The following is a 17,270-nucleotide window of genomic DNA, read 5'->3' as shown; positions in this document are numbered from 1 at the left end:
AAATTTTCTGCAATTTTTAGTACAATACTTTTAAGCACAGTACGTGTTCAGATCTATATGTACTTTCTGTTTTTATTTATTTTGAGAGAGAGAGAGACAGAGAGAGAGAGAGGCAGAGAGAGTGGAAGAGAGAAAGAATCCCAAGCAGGCTGCGCACTGTCAGTGCAGAGAACACGAACCCTTGAGATCGTGACCTGAGCTGCAACCAAGAGTTGGATGCATAACCGACTGAGCCACCCAGGCGCCCCCTATATGTACTTTCTAAATGAACTTGAGAATCATACAGAATCAGGCAGAGGGTGCAACAAATAATGAACACTACCACCATTCTAAGAGTGAATGATGGGGTGCCTGGGTGGCTCGCTTAAGCGTCTAACTTTGACTCAGGTCGTGATGTCACGGTTCGCGCGTGGGTTTGAGCCCTGCGTCACTGCCGGGCTCTTTGCTGGCAGCTCGGAGGCTGGAGCCTGCTTTGGATTGTGTGTCTCCCTCTCTCTGCCCCTCCCCTGCTTGATTCTGTCTATCTCTCTCTCAAAAATAAACACTAAAAAATAGTGAATGAAAATGTGTAATCCTCAAGTGATTAGAAGAAAACACTTTTGTATAACCAAGAAAACATCTCACGTGAATCCCTCACAGGATTTTCCTGTTGTCTCTTTTCTTGCAGGGTTAGGCCACCAAGGAGATATATGGGCCACTCTACCTGTATTCAAGTGTAAATCTAATAAATTGAGTAATTTTACTAAAATGAGGTCAAGGTCGTCACTAGTTTTTTGGGGGGTAGGAAGGGCCATAAGGATGTTTTAGGATTCTTAGTCGAACTGAAGCACAAATGAAGATCCTTAAATAAACTGCAATTTTATGCAAGCATAAAAATTTATTATAGCAGTAATTTGCATTATGATAAGATCTACTTTAGATTTTGTGAGCGATAGGAAAAACAATGTGCAGGTCTGATAAACAGCTAGTAAGTTATGGAATGTTTTGGAAACAGGATCGTTTGGAAGAAGATATTAGTTGTTTAATGTTTTGTTAAAATAGTTAACAATTGAATTTGAAGCTAACAAGCAGAATGTATAAATTAAATTGAATTGTGTTTAGCATTTCACGAAAAACTCAACATTATAGTCACCCAAACTTGTTTTTGTCTTTAAAACATCTTGTCACCCTCATCTTCTTATCTTTGCTATGCTCTGTCTACCCTCATATTTTCCTTCTCTTTTTTTCTTCTGTCACATAGGTACACATCTCTGCGACTAACCTGGGTCAAATTATCCTCAGTCCGGGCACGCCAGAGTATGGTCATCTGCAGAATTGTATTCAATATCACCTTGCTTATTTTCTTACCCTCCACTGTGATTGTTGTTCCTTATTGTGTATTGAGAATAAGAATGGAAAACTAGAAGAATCTTTCCTCCCTGAATTAGCTTAAGAGGAACACGCACATGCGCGCGCGACACACACACACACACACACACACACACACACACTTTTCTTGAAGGGAAAAAAATAGTGATGCTTATTTTTCTTTGGCTTACTTAAAAAGCTCAAGTCAGTATACACTGTCTATTAGAAATTCATTATATGTGTTCTCTCTACATTAAAAAGAAATTAAAATGAAAAAAGAAATAAGCAATGGGCTTAATGCAGTGGGAAAAAAAAGTTGGTCCCAAAGGCTTTTCACGGAGTTAACGATTTTCTTGACTAGCCAATCCACTTTCTTCAGACACTCAATTTCTTATTTCTCATGTTGTCACAAGAAAAGCTTCATAAAGTACATTGTAGAGATGGATATCAGTTACAACCAGAAACATTTCTTTTGAAGAAAAATTTTAAAAATAAATGTGGATAAAATATGGTGACCATTAAAATGTTCATCATACCACGTCATTAAAGATCATTTTCCAACAACAAAACCCATAAACATTGTGCTAGGTTTACAAAGAATGCATCGTTTTGAAAAACAAAGTCAAGTTTCATCTTCCTTTGCAAAAAAAAAAAAACAAACAAACTGGAGAAAAGCTTTATCCATATCTTAAAAAAAAAAAAAAGCTAGAAATAGTACGGTGACAAACTCCATTGTGAATCTTATTAGTCATGCAAATCCCATAATGTATATTCTATTACGTAAATATTTTTTCCCCAGAGTATATGTACTTTTGGACAATTTTGAAATGCTGTGTAAATACATGCACTGCTCTTTTGAATAGTTTCCTTTTCTTGGCTTCCAAAGTTAATTGTATTCATTTGTATGTTGAATGATGAATTTTATAATCTGTATTTCAAATGAATATACAAAGGCATTGAAAAAAGTAGTACTTATCGATGAATAAACTGCCAACCACACTTTCTCTTGCCCCTTTTTAAAAGCAGGGCTTATTCTGTTTTTCAGATATTGAAAATGAATTGCTTTAACTTGATCATGATTTTTTTTTTTTTTTACTCAGTGGATATTGCAACATATATTCTTTATTTGGTATTTCAGTTTACATAAGGGACTGTAAATCCAGGACAAGGAATTTAGTGTTAAAGGCTGATGAGCTTGGAACTTTTTTTTTTTTTTTACAAATAGGGACTGAGCAGTTTTGCTTGAATTGCACAGAGCATCTGCTCTGTGTCCAGCGGACTTCTCGTCATTCTCCAAATGGGCAATAACTGGAATTTTAAGTTCTTCACAGTTGTTATTTTTTAATTCATCTGTACTCAATCCAACAGTGACCCATAGCTATTTTTCTACACTTATTTCTTTGTGGTGAAATCCAATGGGCAACTTTTCCTAATATCGTTTTCAAAGCTATCTTGTAAAATATAACTAAAGGGGCTTCAGTGTTCTCGGTTACATCAGAATAAAGTTCTTCTGTTTTATTTTGAAACCCGGTTAAAAAAAAATGCACAGAAAGGTCAAACCCATTCCAAATAGAAATCTCATTCTTTAGAAATATTTGGTAAGATCTTGAATCACTTCTTTTTGTCTTTTAGATTCTGTCATCTGCCTAGATTTAACTAAAATAATTTTTCTTTCTCATTGTGTTAGCTAAATGCATCCATTCAATGGCTCTCCATTCACAGGTAAGAAAATCACAAAAGGAGAATGAAATTAATTTCAAAGTATAAGTGTGGTATCTTTTAAAGGCTGCATTTCATCATCTGGAGAGCTGCTACTTAGTCTATTAAATCTGTAGCAGAGACGCAGGGGGAAATGTGAACACCGGTTATGAGGAGGGTCAGTCCTAAACAAGTATGTTTTCGTTTCCAACCTGCCTTCAAAGGTAACATTTTCAGCCTCATGGGTTCCTGGTCGAATATGTAATTTGCCTCTTTCATTCTTAGCTTACTCGAAATGGAGCGGACTGGATGTCCACCAGGCCAAAGTATAAACTTACCATTTATCTATTAAAGTCATATTTAATGAAAACGAAGAGAAATTATTACCTCACTCACTCACTTTCTCATTACAATTCCTAAAGAACTTTGCCGGGCACATTATCTCGTAGACATCATGATCAAATGTTATTGTTTGCTTTATTATCTCAGTTGGATGGTTGGCTAGTCTAGAATGAAATAGGTTGAAGGCAATACTCGCAGCCTAGAAGTCTGAATGAGGTTCCCATTCAAATGATCCTGGTTGTTTGGGGGTGGGGCGGGGTGATTAGTAAACCAACTGAGCTTACACTGCATAGTAAGCGTCTGGATGCAGCACATTTACATCTAACAAGAGACCCCAGAAAACGTGTGTGTGTTTCTTAAACCTTATGTTCCGAACAAAAGGCTATCTCAGCAACAGACAATCAGCACTGCATTGCTCCCTGGGATGCGAGCAACACACTCAACTGCACATTTCATTCTTCCTCAGCTCCCAGCACCACAAAGCCCCTACTCTCTTCCCACTCCTGGGTCCCCAGCTTGCTCCCTAGAAGGGGGTTGGGAACGCAGGAGGCTAACGTCTAAGCTGGCGCACCAGCCGCCCGCACCGGGGGCCCCCAGGCGCTGCCTTCCCCTGCCCGAGCCGCCTGGGGGAGGTAGGGAGGGGAGCCAGGGAGCGCCAGAGTGGACCGCACACCTAGACACTTAGGATTTTATTTATTCACAAGGAGGCGGGGGAGGGGAACTGGCTTAATTCGGATTTCCCCCCCGAAGTTGCCTCTTCTTGGCAGATGAAGTCATTTTCTGGCTGGTGTTGGCGGCCCAGGGGAGAGTGCGGGTGAGGTCCCGGCTCCCCGGGCCAGATCTTGTCCTGCGCGCGGAGTCGTGGCCGGGTGGGGAAGGGTGGACCCGCCGCAGCTGTCGGGAGGGCCGGGAGCGGGCAGGGAGGGGCCCGCGGGCGCCAGAGCCGCGCAGCCGGGTCCCGGGCCCTCCCAGGCTGGCTGGGGCGCGCAAGGGCCGGCCGGTCACGCGTGGGAAAGAAAGGCCCCTTCCCCCCGCCCCCGCCTGCCACCCCACCCCCACCCCCACCCCCGGGCACCGCTCCCCTTTCCCCAGCTTGGGCCGCCCGGGTCTGCGGGCAGGGAGAGCTCCGGGTCCCCGCGCGCGTAATCATGACCTCGGGGCCCCCTCCGGGCCGCGTGAGCGCGTCGGCGAGGCTGGGCGGCCGCCGCGGCCCCGGCCGTGTAACATGACCCGAGCGGCTGGCCGGCCAGCGCGGCGCGGCCATTGAGCCCTCCCTGCCCATGAATCTCTGGCGCGTCTCTCGCTCGCTCGCCCGCTCGCCTCCCGCCTCCCTTTCTCCCCCTCCAGCTCCGCGGGCTCCGTGCGCCTCTCCCTCTCCCTCCCGGTCCTCCCGCTGCCCGTCTCTCTCCACTGCCCGCCTCTCGCCACTGCCTCCCGTCTTCTCTCCCTCTCGGCAGCCTCCGTCTCTTTCTCCCTCTCTCCTTTGAAAACTGATCTTTGGCTCTTAGTGTGAAAGTGATTTGAATTTGGCTCGGCGGCGCTCTGCGCCTGCGCCCAGCCTCTGGCATGCTGGCTCCTTCCAAGCAGCTGTTTTGGGTTTGAAATTCCAACATGGCAGAGGCTGCAGTCCGTCTTCCCTTCAAAAACTTGGAATGATTTCAAATCATAGGCACCTTCACTTAACCCTAGCCTCCATTCATCAGCAAACACATCGGATCGATGCTACGCTAACCTATCGGGTTTTTGCTCCGCGCGTTCAGGTAAGAGGAGCTTCGTAGTTTTCCACCATCGGCTTAAATTTTGTTTTTGTTTTTGTTTGTTTTATTTTTTAAGAATATAAATACATGCAAGACCCCTAATAAAAAGAGATCTCCGAGTTGTGCCGTAAGCATTAAATTTGATTTGCACTCGCTTCTATTCTGTACGCCAACCTGCTGTCTAATTTCTCTGTACAAAGTAGCCCTGAAACATTATAATGCATATTTTTGCTGCTTAATCATTGTAACAATAGTATTGGATTAAGAGTTCGCGATAGCAAGAATCTCGTTTTCCGCTATATTGGGCTTACTTATTACTATATTTTTACTTCAAAAATAAAAAAAAAAAAATAAGAAAGCGGAGCCATAGGGTGGGGCTAGACTTTCTTCGGGAACTAACTTCTAAGTAAATAAGAAGTGTAAATAAGAATCTTGCTCACACAAAAAGTTGAGGTTAAATTACAGTCTCGTGGCTGGGGGAACGTGAGAATGTCAGAAGATCGGTTGCAGAAAAATGTAAGCACATCATCTTGGAGGGGGTACAGCGTGGTGGGCGTATTGTTGGCAAGGAACGGGAGAGAAAGATGTATAATTTAATGGTATATACAATCCACTGATCCTATTACCGTCCTCCCCGGAGCTCTTGTTAGTTTCAATGGGAGTGAGTGAAATTGACATGGACTTGCATTCCTGGTCATGTGCTTTTTTTCCTTTCTTTCTTCTCCTGTGATCTGAGATCCCCTTTTTGTTGATGTTGCTTTCCCCCTTAATTATATGCATGTAGGTTAAATGAATACCTGACGAAAGGGCCCACGTTTCAAGGCAGTGACATTTGATAGCTGAGAGGAAAAGTGGCTTTAATGAAAAGCAACCTTTGGAATTCCTGCTTGTGAGAAATCCAATTCAGCTTTTTGTGCTGCCAGCAAGAAATGATCAGTAGCACCAGTGTTTATGGTACGTCAGTTTTGGAATTTACTTCCTTTGCATCTAAATAGGAAAGACAAATTAAATAGCATGATAAAAACCGTTGAAGACGCTCCTTGGGAAGCAGATGCTTATCATGTATAATTCCTCTGATATATAATATATATATATGCATATTTTAATCTGTCAAAATGCTTGTTTGCTTTTGCTATCACTTGTTTATATATCAGTTTTGATTAATAGATTACTGGAGTCCACTTTTACCGGTTTTAGCAGTAATCTCAAAGTTACGTGTTACTAGTAATACACTATATAACCGCTGAAGTCAAATGGTATGTAAATTAGTTAAACTCAGTGTGGGTTTTTTTTGGGGAGGAGGCTGGGTGGAGAGGGGAGAGGGCTGGAGTGTGGGGAAAGAGTGCTTACTAATGAAAGTATATATGTATGTATGTATATATATACATATATATATGTATATATATACACACACACACACACAGAGCTGGATGAAAAATTTTTTTCTCAACCTATTAATGCAATTTGACTCTCTGCTCTCTGGATGATTACACTTTGTGGAGTAATCAGTTCTTCTGAGTGTGGTTTTTTTGGGTGAGTGAGTGAAGGGGTATCTTTTACATAAAAATAAAAAGTATGTATTTTTTGATTGCTTTAAGTCCTTAATGCCTGAAACAGTATTAGTTTCTTTTTCCTTGCCATTCACTTGTCTGCCTGTCAGCGCTTTTTACTTTTAACCTGTGACAGAATTAAATAATCAAGCACTGAAATTGACTTTGTTTGAAATCGCTCTTTCCTCTTTCTTCACCAAAAAAAAAGAAAGAAAGAAAGAAAGAAAGAAAAGACAAAAAAAGAAAGGTCAGATAAATGGAGTGAGAGGGGGTTTTCAATAGCTCCTGTGACTGTGCTGTGGGTACACTTTGTGATATTCAATTAAGACGAATAGAGAACAACAACAGCAGAAAGATGTTAAAAGTATTTTGCATAGCCACAGGATATGTCCACTTTACACTGGGTTGGTTTTTGTTGTTGTTTGTGTGTGTGTGTGTTTTCTTTTCTTTTTTTTCTTTTCTTTTTTTTTTTTTTTTTTTTGGTTACATTTATCCCACCACCATGCATTCACCCTGCAAAGACAGAGAAGGAAAGGGAGAATATGAAAGAAAGAAATAGCAGTGGGGCTAAGCTGCCAGGGGTCTATAATGTGGCCGTGGTTACTGCTCTCTCATAACACAAATGTGAATGCAAGGAAAGGCACTGCAAGACCGTTGCGCGACATGCACTTCTGGTTGGACTCTGGTGACTATTGAGCTAAACACACACTGCTCTCGCACTATAGAAAGGATTTGAATTTTGCATTTGGAACTTGTTGACTTTGAAGCGATCAATAAGAAGACTGTTTATTTTAGATGCACATAATTTGCCCTGAGAAATGTTTTAAGGAGGAGAGAGCACAGCTTTTTTTCCCCCGGAGCTGTTGGAGCGAATGGGATTGCCAGATGGGCGATTTCCCTCTGTGATGTTAAAGCTGTAATATATATTCAGAGCAGATTGGGCTGCTGCCTGTGATGAGGAGGATATTACATTTATAAATTTTAAATCGGAGCTCGGACAATGTGCTGAAAGCAGAAATTGGATGGTTTGACTGTTCACCGTATTGATACTTAAAGGTGATTTCTGGGTAGTAGTAATAATAATCATTGCAGTAATATGTAAAAAACACATTGGGGTAGGCAATCATGTAATTCACGACATTTAACAGCAGATTTAAGTGTGTAAATTGCCCCCCTCCCCTGTCCCTGCTTACTATTAAATAATAGTCACATCATTTATTTCTCTGCGTTTAAATGCTCGCTGTGCAAATGATGGTCGTGCAGGAGCCTTATCACATACCAGAATTCTGAGGAGGAAAAGTTTATATCTCTCTATCTGTGTCTGCCTATAAAGTAGATCCTTGTGTATAAGTATAAAGTGCATTAGTGGTTCCTATTTTGTAATTCTGTTACTCTGATTATTTTTGGATTTTGTTGGTCTCCAGTGTGTGGCCTAAAGGAACCAGAGCTCCAAACCTAAAAGGCTGGGAAGGGGCAAGTGCTCACACTTTGCCAGCTCTGCTGTTGCAAATTAAAAGTGTGTTGTGGTCAGGAAATGAAAGCTACAATGTCTCTTTTGAACAAGTCGTTTATCAAGAGAAACATCTATCAGGGACTGCCTTGTCACGTTGATTCTCTAAAAGTTAGGTCCGAGGTGGAAGCTGCTTTGATGTTTTTGATCCTAAATTTAATACAACTGCAAAAAAAGCAAGGATATTATGACCAGAATAGATTTAAAAAAAAAAAAAAAAGATTCCTGGAACCAACAAGATCTGTTTGTTAGTACTGTACTATGTGTGAAGTTTTTTTGGACATGAGAGTTGAAAGGTTGAAGGGGAAAGCCTAGCCTTCATAAACTGATAGTTGTTACATGTTTATAGCTGGCTTCTTGGTCCACAGGGACGGTTTGAAAACAGATTGTTTTAAAAGGAAAATTATTCGGAGAGGGGGTTTTGCAACAATATGCAGAGAATCGGAGTTGTCATTCATTCAAATTTTAGACTTGCCCTCTTGCTTTCATCTTCTCTTTTCGTCCTTTATTGCTGTTTCCTATCATCATTATATGGGTGACATATCCGCTTTTCTTTGGGAAAGAAAGATTTTTTTTTTCTATAAAAACCATTTCCCAAAACGTGCTTGCTCACATCATCTTTATTGTTTATTAGTTGTGCATGTTGGTGGTTATCAGTGTAAACTGCATGGACTCACTCAAGTCTTTTGGAATTTCAGCCTAAAAATAGAGGTAGGTAACACATCAACCAGGCCATGTATTCTTGAGTACTGAATATGTTGCATGCATTATTCAGATTTTGAAAGGTACTGTTAAGAAAATGACCAATTAGATTTTTATTTATTTTTTATTTTATTATTATTATTATTTTATTATTATTATTATTTTTTGTGAAAGCAGTTAAACGCAGCCTGCTTCATTGTGGGAGGCAAAGATAGGAGAGAAGTTTTCCTTCCTTGAAATAGTTTTTGGATACTTGTCTTACACTGCTGTGGGCCACTTGGTTTTTCATTTGGATCTATCAACAACTAGGCTCAGAGACCTCGAAGAGTGTGGTGGGAGTTTGGGGAAGTGTAATACTTGCTAATTAATCATGTCCGAAATGAAAGAATCATAGCAGGGTAATAAAGTCTCATTGTTGTTTTCCTGGAAGAGGGTAAGACTTCTGTTTGGAAGCTGTGTTTGTGAGTTGACTTGCTTTTTCTCTTCTCCTAAAAAGATAGTTTATAGAGTCTCTTTGGAATTGTTTCAGGAACCATTTTTTTTTCTTTTTTTGAAAACAGAATATTTTTCTTTCTCCTGACTGTACAGAATCAGTGATATTCTTAAAATCATCTCTGGTACCTTCTGAGTGAAAACAGAGATTTTTTTTTTTTTTTCCTTTGGTTGAAGACTCCAGTGACTGAGGGTCCAGTAACTGGTTTTTGGTTTTTTTTCCCCCTATAAATAGAAAACCTCTTTGTTGTTTTTATTCATGTCAGGCAGGAAATTTGAAAACCTTTTTGTAGGCAGTTACTTCTGATATACATACAAGAGAGCAGATATTTTATTAATTCCTTATAGATAGTATAAGAGTATGACCAGAGGGGAGGAAAGTAGTGCCTCCAGGATTTGGTAGAGACTATCTGTATTATAACTTGACATTTCTAAGACAGTTTAAAGTATTTGCCACCTGAAAAGACATATAAGTGTTTTCATTACAGGCAAATTCTTTTTTTCCCTGAGATTTGGTGGTTAGCTTTTGGATTTTAGTATTTTGTTCAGTTTATGCATGGGGACAGATCCTGAAAGTTTACGGGCCTGCAACATTTTTTGGGATTTTCATCTCAAGGTGAAGACGGCTATGCTAATGACTCCCTATTTTTGTCTGTGAGTGTTTAGATGCCTTGAATGATTGCCTAATTAAGTAATCAGTTTTAATGGTCTGAAATCAGCAGAATTGCTAGGTATATTTGAAACAATTGCAGGCTTTTATGTTTTGTATTTTACAGTTTGTTCTCAGAACCTTGGTTAATAGAAATGTTTGCTGTTTTGCCTTTGATCAATATGTTCTTGAGTACAAATATCTTATACTACTTTTATAAAGTACCACATTTATTGTTGTAGAGCAAATAAATGTAATTATCAGGAATTTAAATTGATTTATAAATTTTTGATTGGGAGAAATTGTTCTATAGACATTTGTATGAAATATTGACTTATGTTACTGATCGATAAGACTTGATTAATCAGCATATCTGCTTTTTTATCTTGAGTCATTGATAAGCCAGAATAAACAAATGGCATAGGAAGCAAGGCAATTTTTTTTTTTCCTTCAGTTCAAAAAACCTTAATTTAATCGTCTGTTTCTTTGGGGGTATTTCAGGGCTAATGTTCCATTAAAATCAGTTCAACTTAGAAATTATTTAGGGGTACTACTTGGAAGACTGCAAGTCCAAAAATTATTCCGTCTTCAATTAGCTCTCTCTCTGTGTCTCTTTCTCTTTCTCTCTTTCTCTTTCTCTCTCTCTCACACACATATAGCTAAATTTTTATCCCTATGAAAAATGAAACTTTTTTTTTTTGAAAAACAAAATAAATGCTTCTTTGGCAAGTGCTTTTCATGGTTAGATTTTATAATTTTCCTCCTTTTTTTCCCTCACCTTGAATTTTTATCATTAGCTTTTTTACTTACGGTAGAAATTTCAAGCATCGCTGCTTTGACGTGATTGCTGATTACTGATCTTTTGGTATTTTTGACGTTATCATTCAAATGGCAATTTTACTTGAAAGATGCTTGCTGCAAGAAATGCAGATAGCGGAAATAAGAAGTAGGCAAGAATATGGTAAAAATAAATTGTCCTGCTAAGTTTGAGGCAAATCAAAGCAGGTGGGTCTGCTGTCTCCTTAGGGCAGCACCACAGATGCCTGCTCCGGAGCCCTGTCTCAGCACAGCACATGCGTACCATACCTGTTGATGAGGGTCTTGGCTAAGAGACTGAGGCGGCAGAAAAGCTAGGTGATCAGAAACCATCCAAACATGAGCTATCGTATGGCACTTTCTGTTAATAATATTTACATATTTTATGCAACAAATCTGTTTGTTGTCTTCTTACTTGAATATTGACACTTTGCTTAACATTGCATATGGTAGGCTGTTGTTTCAGGGTATATTGGAAGCAGTACATTCAAAGGAGAATTTCAGTGAAGATGTATTTATGTTAAATATGTGTACAAATGGGTATGTTTGCTTGTATTGGGGCCACTGTGACTTTCACAAAGCATTTATAGTGTTAACTCTTCCTATCATTTTCGAAACTGATACGTGTTGAGAGTCGTATGCATGCGTGGTTTATTCTATGGAGGCCCAAGGTTAAAGTGTTTTCACCCTGCAACCCAGCTTACGTATTTATATTTTTAGGTTGAGAAATCTTTGTTAGAAAGTATTTTTGTATGATATTGGGAAATTTGCTGCTTATTGGAATTTTGTTCTCATTTTCAGTCGAGAGTAGCTTGGGGTATTAAAAGTTATTAGTGATGCTATATAGCTTACAAAGAATATTTTCTTAGTGCAGAATGCAGAATGTGAAATACCTAGAAAATGTTTTCTTCATATCGAAAACACCTTTACTTAGTTCCTTTCTTACGAGCTGTGACTTCTGCTGGTAATGTATGGATTTACTCCATGGCACTGGCTGATATATTGCTGACAAGAGAACAGAAACTCCATTTTCTTCACCCGCCAAAAAAAGAAAAGAAAAAAATCTCTCTCTTTCTCCCCAGATTCAAGTAATGTTTGCCGTATGTCAATTGGATGCTTTTTAAGCCACTGACAATTGATTAAGTGCCATATTCATATGACCATAAACTCATCTGAGAATAAATGACCTCCACTTTCATGCTTTGGCTCATAAGGAGGTATCATTCGTGGAAACAGTAACATTCAAAATACAAATTTAAAAGTAGTGTAATGTGAAGCCATGGGTTTCCAGATATAATTGTAAACTTTTTGCTATTCTTTTGATGTATCTTTACCATCAACATGCATTGTCACCTTCACCTAGGGCTGGCTACATAATTTCTGGGGCTTGGTACAAAAATACGACGTGGGGGGCCTTGTTCAAAACCTGTTAAACATGTGAGACAGAAGCAGCAGAGTATTATACCAAGTGCGGGGCCCTTCTGTGTGGGACCCCGTGAGCCTACACAGGTTGCAGGGCAATGAAGCCAGCCCTGCCTTTACAGCCCACGAACTTTCATTGAGGGCCTGCTTTCTGGAAGTCACTGGGTTTGCTACTTAGACACTGACTATCCCACAATTATTCCATGTGCCTCTACCTAAAGAAGCACTGATGATTACTTAGTAAGAGAATCAGTGGTAAATGGACCATTGGGTATCTTCTGCTCTTTCTATATCTGAGTTGGTGACAGAAATAGTTGCCTTTATCTCATGTTGCCCCTTGCCTGATATGTGCTCCATATATCTATCCCATAAACTTTTGTGCAAATATTCTTAAAAGGAGCCCTGTGTTTTGGCGTTGTTTGCGTATAGGTGCGTACTTAAATTTCTATTCCCAGGCTCAGAATGGTTGGGTGGGAAGATTTTGGTAGGAAGATTTGTAGCAAGAGCCTGGGAGTTTCTGTGTTGTCAAGTCCCACCACTAACCCACCTAGGTTTCAAGCACAAGTAAAATCAGTATTTCTAGCATCGAATCCTAAATTATCAAAACATACCGAAAATCCTGACCGGTGAGAAATAAAAGCACAGCTCAGTGAGTGCCATTCAGACAAAAGGGGCCAAATGCAAAAATAATTACCTTGTTATAACAGTAGCAGCATTGATATTTTGACATTAGGAAGTAGCATCGTAGCTATATAAACACGTGGTGACAGCTGTGTTAAAGATGCAAAGTAACTTCCATGCAGTAGCATCAACCTTGTGGTGTGTTATATTCGAATTGTGAACTTGGTTTCTGACCCCGGAATGAAATTACCCCCTTTTCCTTGAATAATAGAGTCACTAGGTAGGACCGCTTTCTCCTTTGATTTGAGCCCTCTGTGTGGAGGGGTGGACAGGACGTTTACATTGTCACTTCCCAAGATGCTTCTCAATGAGATCAAGCTCCATATTGAGGTACCTAAAACTAAATTGTGAAGTCAAGCGGCTTTTTTTTTTTCAAATCAAAACTGAGATCCGATGGAATGTCCAGCAAGTAATGGATCTGAGTGCACTTCAAGCTCCACCATTTATTTTCAAAAGGTATTTCTCACATCAGATGACTCTGCCAGGAAAGGAAATATCAAAGACCTCGGAAAAGTAACTATTCTTTTTTTTTTTTTTTTTGTAATCCAAGACTGGGGGGCAGGTGGGGGGCTTTAAAGACATTTCTGAGGAAGAAAAAAAAAATGGAACTTATTTTGGATGCTTTGTTAGACTTTGTGGAGAGAAGTACTACATATAAGACCCTCTAAGAAGAAAAATCTTTGTCCTGTGTAATCGCAAGCCATTGCTCTCTCGGCAGATATGTACTTCAATGAAAGGAGGCTTGGAAATAACTATTACAACAGTGTCCCATTTAATTATGAATTCACCATGCAGTTTAGAATTTCTTTTTGCATTAAAGGCATTATAAACTTGTCATATTTTGATAGTTGGTTCAGCCAGGATGCATGTTGTGCTCTGTTCTGTAACCTACCTACAAAATCTGTAGTGTGATTTAAATCGGAACCTGTCTTTTCCCGCCTTACTCCTATCCTTTACTATCTTATATTTTCGCAATAAATGTCTGGCCTTAAAAAAGGATTAAACCAGGAATCTGGGTAAATGTGTGGCAATATAGTGCATTGTTATGCCCCAAATAACTGTTTTATTTCCCTTTTATTCACTTCTCTCCCCTTTCTGTTTCAAATTGAAGTTAAGATTGTAAACTCTTTCTCTTAGATCATATACCTGAGTGATGCTAAATTATAAATCTTAATTAGGTATGATTCACTGATTTTAATCTTACAAGATAATTATTCTGAATAGGATAAAAGGTTCCCTTCAGATTGAAGGCATTTTCATTACAAACCCCATTTAAGATCAAACAAAGACCATTAAATAAACAGAATACTCTTATTCGTGTAAGCCTAAGAGTTACTATTTTTGAGTTTAAGTATATGAATGAAGAAATAAAGGTATGGACAGGGCAGTTTTAGTGTTTGCAAACTTTAAGTGCTTTTGATAAATTTTACTGCTAGGAATTACATGGATCGAAAGGAATCTTTTAGATAAAAATTACAGTTTTGATTATCTAAATGGAATATGCTCTTGAGCATGTGCATAGATACATCTCTTTGTGACGGTATCGATGTCAGGGACACTTTTGGTATTTCTTTATGAGTAATTAGGTTAACGGGGTTAGTTAGAAAATGTATCCTTTCCTGGAAATGAAAAACTGCATTCAAGCAAAGGTAAAAGAGTAGAACATATTCATGACTTTAAGTACTTAAAAAGATATTTTATGAGTCATTTGGAAGAGTAATACCCAATATGTAACTTGTTAAGAATAATAGCCATTTTTACTCTTTAAAGCATATCTATATTAAAACTGACTTTCTGTTCATGAGTTGCAAATCTGGAGTCAATTTTAGGCCCAATTTACAAAAGATGTGGGTCTAATCCCCTGCCTGGATCATGGTATCCTATGCCAAGAGTGTAGGTGCGAAATTCTTCTTTAAAGAGAGGTTTTCATTTGCATTATTCAGAAGATTTAGCAACATTTTTGAGGGGCATACTGATGTGACCCAAATGGAGACATTGGGACCCTGAATGACCTATATCTTTGTCTGGTGAACTGGAAACAACAACAAAAAAAATATCACCACCTTTGGAATTTTATACTGCTATATGAATAAGTACTTACTCTTTCTATGGAAAGATTTTAAATGTACTAAGAGTAAGGGCTCCCTAATTGGAAAAAATATGCTTTATGTAATTATATGAATACCAACTAGTCACCAATATGAATTTACTTACGATGGGTATGATAGTTGCACTAAAGAATCTTACTCAGAGTGGATGTTGAGACTGAGCTAGTGTCTCTCGAGAAGAAGAAAAATTTCTACATATGCAGAATCCCTTTTGGGATTTTTTTTTTAACATGAGCATGAAATCTTAATCAGTAACATTTAAGCAGTTAAAGTATTAGGGAAAAAAATTCTAATTTGGAAGTTCTTTATCATGCTTTGTTCTTTGATTAAGTCCTTAATGAATTCATACAATTTGTTGATGGTTGTTTTGCTTGTTTGTTCTATTTTTGTGTTGTTTTATTTTGTCTTAAGATCAAAGTAAAACGACCGTGACGGGAAACTATTTTGTACTGTTTGTCTTGAAAAATATCTAGTGACAACACTACAACATGTAGTATAGATTCGCTTATAATGATAGGCAAAAATCCACAATTTTACCCCAATATAATTCTGTTGTTCTGAAATCTACCTTACGAAAATGCCACCATTCCTAAGCATATGGTAGGTATTGCTGATGTATCCTTGTAATGCACATGTGTACCTAAATACATATATAAATATATATATATATTTTTGTATTTAACTGTAATTTCTAACTGCCGACTCTGCAGGTGTCCTTGTGCTTGGGGCCAGGGAGAGCAAGGTTGTCCACCTATCTTGATGTTTGTGAACTTGCCCGGAACCTTGCTGCCTCCTCCATGCTCTTGCTGCTGGGCTCCAGTTTGACCCATATCTGTGGACTGTTTTGAGGAGCTGAGTTTTTGTTTTGGTTTGTTTTTGTTTTTGTTTTCTGGTATTTGTCTGTAGGGCTGGTTATTATTTGATCATCTGGAAAATCAGATTTCACTGGAGCTACTAGAATGTGATATTTACACCATGAGGAGGTCGTTTGAATTAATTAAGAGGCCGTTGAGCCGTGTGGTGGGAGGAAGTAAAGTAGCATTTTTTGGCATGGACATAAGGTGAAAGACAACTTGCAGGAATGGGGAAGTGGCTAAAGGGAAGTAAATGGGGGACGCTGTGGGAGGAGAGCTGAGGGTTAGGACTGTCTTCATGTGACTGTCGTTGAAAACAACACTGGCAATTAAAAACTCAAATCCTAACATCATTATGTGAGAAAACCGATCGGTTATTAGGAATTAGTGACTAGTGCAGGTTAAATAGCATGCAGAGCTCCGATCTAAACAAATTATATTCCCCTTTTAAAAATGACACATTCTGTATCAAATCTTGAATATGTGGTATTTGTGATCATACAAGTTAAAAGAACTATTCCCCTTCTTTTCTCCTCATAGTTTGAAAAAGGGTAAGAAATTATACATGCCTTTAAGGGTGATCCATATTACTCTGAGACTCTTTCTCTTCCGTCAACATACCCATTTGGTTAGGCTGCAAGGGACTACCAAAGAAGATCCCCTGAGGGTTGAAGTATATCTTTTTTCTGGCTTCTTTTGGAAAATAATGCATTTATTGCTATCACAGGTGTTCAAATCATTAAAGTAGATGTATGACTTGATTTGATCTGAGCAAAGTTGAATGATAAGTTTTGTATCTACCCTGTGCTATGCTAGCCATAGTTCCATGACCAAAAACAAACCAAACAAACAGACCTGCCACGGCCTTACCTCAGACCAGTTAAGTGGAAGTTCAGGAGGTGCCAAATTTCTTTTAAACTCTCCCAATGAATCTGATGTAAAGTTGAGATTGAGAACCTCTTGTCTAAACCAAAAATTCGTTCATATCATGAGATCCTAACCTTTTCGCTGCTTAAAAAGATCATTATTCCCGTTGGAAGACAGAAAATCAGAGCTAATCTATTCAGAATTGAATGTACTAACGATATGTACTGAGATGGTTCACTCTTTGGCTAAAGTTCAACAACGATCTACGGAGAATCTAAGGAACGTTGCCACCATGCTATTAAGAGTACCTCAGGAAAGTGACAGTGGTGAAAAGAAGCGCCAGCAGAAGCCAAGAGTCTATCCTATTTGTAACCCTGGGTAAGTCACTCAACCTCTCTGAGCCTCTGTTTGCTTTTTCATAAGAGGAGAGTTGATCCAATGACTATCAAGATTTTCTCCAGTTCTATAGATTCCA

At 38.9% G+C, this 17,270-nt stretch overlaps 1 protein-coding gene across 3 annotated transcripts in view; it reads left to right on the top strand.

The window, feature by feature from the left end:
* Positions 1–4,815: 4,815 nt before the first annotated feature.
* The window catches only part of FIGN (fidgetin, microtubule severing factor), a 130,318-nt gene continuing 117,863 nt past the window's right edge, over positions 4,816–17,270 (top strand). The window contains exons 1-2 of one of the 3 annotated variants that reach the window (XM_003990813.6): positions 4,816–5,147; positions 5,929–6,098. In XM_003990813.6, the coding sequence (XP_003990862.1) occupies positions 6,074–6,098 (25 nt within the window). In that variant the 5' untranslated portion in view covers positions 4,816–5,147; positions 5,929–6,073. Of the gene's footprint in view, positions 5,148–5,171; positions 5,661–5,928; positions 6,099–17,270 lie in introns of those variants that run through there. The other 2 variants (XM_045033875.1, XM_006935322.5) reach the window with 2 other exon arrangements.

The sequence above is a fragment of the Felis catus genome, chromosome C1, assembly GCF_018350175.1.
Source record: "Felis catus isolate Fca126 chromosome C1, F.catus_Fca126_mat1.0, whole genome shotgun sequence".
NCBI classification, from domain to species: domain Eukaryota; kingdom Metazoa; phylum Chordata; class Mammalia; order Carnivora; family Felidae; genus Felis; species Felis catus.
The sequence above is the reverse complement of the archived record's forward strand: the minus strand, read 5'-3'. Positions and strand labels throughout refer to the sequence as shown.